The 4450-nt window shown below is 46.9% G+C and overlaps 1 protein-coding gene across 1 annotated transcript; it reads left to right on the plus strand.

Moving 5' to 3' along the window:
* The first annotated feature begins 223 nt into the window (after positions 1–223).
* Positions 224–1112, plus strand: LOC145794665 (uncharacterized). The gene is made up of 2 exons (XM_082877066.1): positions 224–316; positions 664–1112. Exons 1-2 carry the CDS (start codon positions 251–253, stop codon positions 958–960), a joined length of 363 nt encoding a protein of 120 aa, XP_082733192.1. The 5' UTR covers positions 224–250; the 3' UTR covers positions 961–1112.
* The last annotated feature ends 3338 nt before the right edge of the window (positions 1113–4450 follow it).

Raw genomic sequence — 4450 nt, forward strand, 5'->3', positions numbered from 1 at the left:
GACGGGGAGTTGGCTGGCCTGCCCTGCCCGCTGTACTGACTTTCCAGGGGCAGGGTGGGTCGACCTATCAGATCCCCTTCGCCCCTCCACCGGCTGGTCACGAGTTCATCGATATCCCCGACTTACCACCGGTATGTATTACTGCATTTTTGTACAGTTATTCATTTCAGTTTACTTGATATTCCACAGAATATTGATGCATCTGATACTTTTGCAGGCTTCTTCTGGGTACACCCGTCAGTCGTTGGCGATGAATGCCTCGATGATGGGGATGCTTCAGCGGAAATTTGATCTCCTAGCCCTCTACAGCATACCGGTATGTCCTTCTGACACTGACCTCAAACCATTCATATACTGCTTCACATAATCTGATGCACGGCATGACACCTGATCCACTGATCTCACAGTATCTGACACACTGCATACACTGCATTCTGCACCATACTCTGTACTGATAAACTGCTCACGGCATTCTCACACTGTACTCATATACTGCATTCTGCACTGTTAAACTGCTCACGGCATTCATACACTATACTCGGCATTGCATTCTGCACTGATAAACTGCTCACGGGATTCTCACACTGTACTCATACACTGTATTTTGCACTGATAAACTGTCTACAGTATACTGATGCATTTCCCTTTTGTGCACTTTTTCAGCCTCCTTTCCAGATTCCCATGGCAGGAGGTGCTCCAGCTGGGCCTTCTGTCCCTGCCCGGGGGAGAGATGAGGAGGGCCGGATATTTCCCCGTACCAGGGGAGGGCGTGCTCATGTCGGGAGTAGCTCGCGAGCTCCAGTCCCGGACGATGATGATGACGAGGAGTCAGAGGCGGAGGCCGAGGCGGAGTCAGAGTCATCAGAGAAGGAGACCGAAGGCGGTTCTAGCTCGGGCTCTGACGACGATGCTGATGATGCTCCTGGACCCTCGTCCAGGAAGAGGACTAGGACGGACTGACGGCCCCCCGGAGTGCTCGACATGGATGCAGATTTTTGTCACCTTTTCTTCTTTGTACTTTTGCTTTTTTGTTGGTAGATAGATTACCTTGTACTGCCGCAGGCAGATTTTTGTTTCCAAAACTTGTACATTTGAAAAGATTATGAAATGAACAGATTTTCACTTAAAAAGTGTTTACATTTACATATCTTATGCATTGCATCGCATCTCATCATGTTACACCTCAATGTAAATGAAACTGATTGGTTATCTGAAAATTGAACACTCGCACTGTAATAACCAGATAACTTAAACAGCCAACAGCAAAATAACCCAAGCAACCCGCTGCCTGATTCTTGGACACACAGCCCTTACTCTGTTGGGGATTAGTCTGCATACAGCCCATAACACAGCATTCGATTCATTGTGCACATAGCAATTCTCAAACAAACAGCCCAATCTGACAGGACGGACCTCAAAGATGGAACCGGTTGGAGTCGAAACACGCTCAAATGTAGAGAATGGCACAGCATTCTTGAGCATAAATGATTTTTGAAATTGAATGAGGGTTTTTCAAATCGGGATATCGAGCCTACGACTGAACACAGCGGGGAAGACTCAAATATAGGTGCACGACCTAAACACAACGAGACACGCTCGGAAAAGACTAAGAACAAAAGACGAGAGCGTCAAATCAAAAAGACACGACACGCAGACGCGTGAACGAAGATGGGGGGCCTCGGACCACGAGGAGCCAGTTCAACCTGGGTATTGTTTCCCACCCTTTCTGATTTGTGATTCTCACATCACTCGGCTCTCGAGCTCGAATTTTTTTCTCAAAAACCCTTTTCCTCACTTTTCTCTCAACTTACACCTCTCTATTCTTCATTCTCTCATTTTTCATCCCTCCCCGAGGTGATTGATGGATAAATAGAACGGTGTGGGTTCATGCTCAATACCGTTAGCTCACGGCCATTTCTTCTGACGGGTAGAGCGCTCTTCTGGTAAGTACGTCGATGACGGGGGAAAGACAGAACGCCTGGCTCGACTGTGCCCCTAGTTCATCATTTTAACCATTCTTTGTTTTTGTTTTCTACTAAAACAGTTTTGATCAAAATGAGAGTCGGATTAACGTACTTGTTCGATTTTTGAATTGAAAAGCGTGCAAGTCAAGCAGTAAGCACTGAAAGTTTTCCTTTTTGGGTCCAAGACAATGGTCCAGTTTTGGAAAATGAAATAGTTTTCGAGAAAATAGTCAACCTCAGTAAAAATTTTCAAAAACTATTTTTCAAACAGCTGATGCTCAACAAGCATGGAACTTACTCTTCGAGATGCGCAACCTCGGATCGGAGGCAATGGAAAATTACCCCTGGTTTGAAGGGGGGTGGGAGGCAACGGAAAGTTGCCCCTAGTTTGAATGGCGTCTCACGACGGCTTGTGGCAACGGAAAGTTGCCCCTTGTTTGGATGGTGCCGCAGCAGTCTGTAAACAGTCTTCATTGGCGATGGTCGAACTCTCAGGCACAGAGATGACGAAGACGGTCACAACACATATATGGACACAATCACCTTGAAGGGTGTCGGCCACTGGATTTTGAGATGAAATCGAAACCATTGCATGGACTGAGACGCTTATGAAAGCGTTGGGGGCTGGACTTCATGATGAAGTTGTCTACGTATCCCAAACATGGGAATCAAGCCTTACGTAGTTCCGGTTAAGGTACACTCGGGTATTTTAACCTTCACTTTGTTTGGCTCTCACTTTTGCCAAGGCGCCCAATGCGGGTTTTTGACCTTGCGAGCTTCTTTTCATTTTCTATTTCTTCTCTTTTTTTTTGCATTTTTCTTTTTCTTTTCTTTTTTGTATCTTTTGTCTTTTCTTTTCTTTTCTTCTTTTTTGTATTTTTTTGCTTTTCTGTATTTTTCTCTTGCTCTAACTTTTGCCTGGGTCGCGCTTCCGGGTTTTCGGCCCAGCGAGCCTCTCAAAGGGTAAAAGGTGTAGCAAGTCCATGCCAAATGGTTCCTGAAATTGAAGCCTCTCTGTATCTAGGAGAATGGCTGTCGCACTGATTTGCGGACGAATCCACCCTGGTCGCTCCACGAGCTTCTTCCGGTGAGATCTACTCTTTTTGATTCGGCCTTGGTGCCTCTCGCTCGAGGGCTACTTCAAAACTGGCCACACGGGCCTCCTCCAACGGTTGACTGTTGAATGTTCCGGATGAGTTCGAGGTTCAAGACAACAGGTCGAATCTTGAGGCTGAGAGCGATCCTAGGCTGCGCAGTCTCAAGAGCGATTCCACACAGGTCTTCACAGGGCCGCGTAAAACATTTGTTTTTGAAAGTTTTTAAGAAAGCGACAAATCGCTCGCGCCGAAGATAGCGTGGAACCAATCTGGATCAGGCCGGGATCCTTCTCAGTACTCACACCGACAAGCATGATTTCATTCATAAAAAGGCTTAGCACGCCTTTCCTTCTCTCAAAATGATCAAAATTTTGCAAAACCCGAGGAATTCCTTCCTCTTCGTTTTCATCACCGCAGTGTTCAAAAAGTTTGTTTTTGGAAAACTTAGGTTAATGCAATGAGTTTGGCGCGCAGGAGAGCAGGCGAGATGTACTGTCAGCCCAATCAAATTCTCTGGCACTTATGCTGAAACCAAGCATGAAGTTTGAGATAGCAACAGCTGTTTCAATCGGCTCTGTTGGTGCAACTGGCCCCTCGGCAGAAACAGACTCAAAACGAAAACAGATAATTACAAAACAAAATGGTGTTCGGGACAACAACCCCAGAATCACCTAGTATTATATACAACGGGGACTGACTCGATACAACCAGACAGACCCTTAAGCAAAAAAAAAGACAGACTCAAGACAAAGAGACAGACTCAAAAACAAAAGACTGACTCGACATCCAAGCTAGGATTTACAAAACTCGGTTTCACCGATGCTCAAAAATGCGTGCCAGACGCTTCAAAAATACACCAAATGTTGCCCGCAGGCGGTCCACTTTACATACTCGCAGTATCTGAGCCCTCGAAATCCAACAACTGAGTGGTGACGGGCTTGCCTGAGGTGGGTGGTAGGATAACCTTGTTATCAATCAAATCCTGCACTTCATGACGAAGGCGGGAACATCCATCGGTACTGTGACCGGACTGTTGGTGGTACGCGCAGTACAAGGTAGCATCATGGGTGGCGGGCAGATTCTTCGGGAGTGGCCGGGGCTCCAAAGGCTTAAGATGCCCATTCTTCGCCAATATTAGCAATGCCCTAGACAAAGGCATGTGGAGGTCGTGAAAAACCCTGCGCCCTCGGGGCAGGTACTTTGCAGTTTGAGGATTCTTGCCAGATGCGCTGGCGAAAGGATCGGCTGGCACTGCCTTGGCTTTTTGAACCTTTCCCGGTCCAGGGTTGGGAACTACAGGAATTTTCTGGGCATGACGGGGCCCATCCCGATTTTCTGCCTTGCTTGAACTGCCTTTGATTGGAGCGGGGAAAGCGTCATCTACAACTT

This window comes from Camellia sinensis, chromosome 7 (genome assembly GCF_055761805.1).
Source record: "Camellia sinensis isolate YWXY chromosome 7, ASM5576180v1, whole genome shotgun sequence".
In the NCBI taxonomy this organism is placed as follows: domain Eukaryota; kingdom Viridiplantae; phylum Streptophyta; class Magnoliopsida; order Ericales; family Theaceae; genus Camellia; species Camellia sinensis.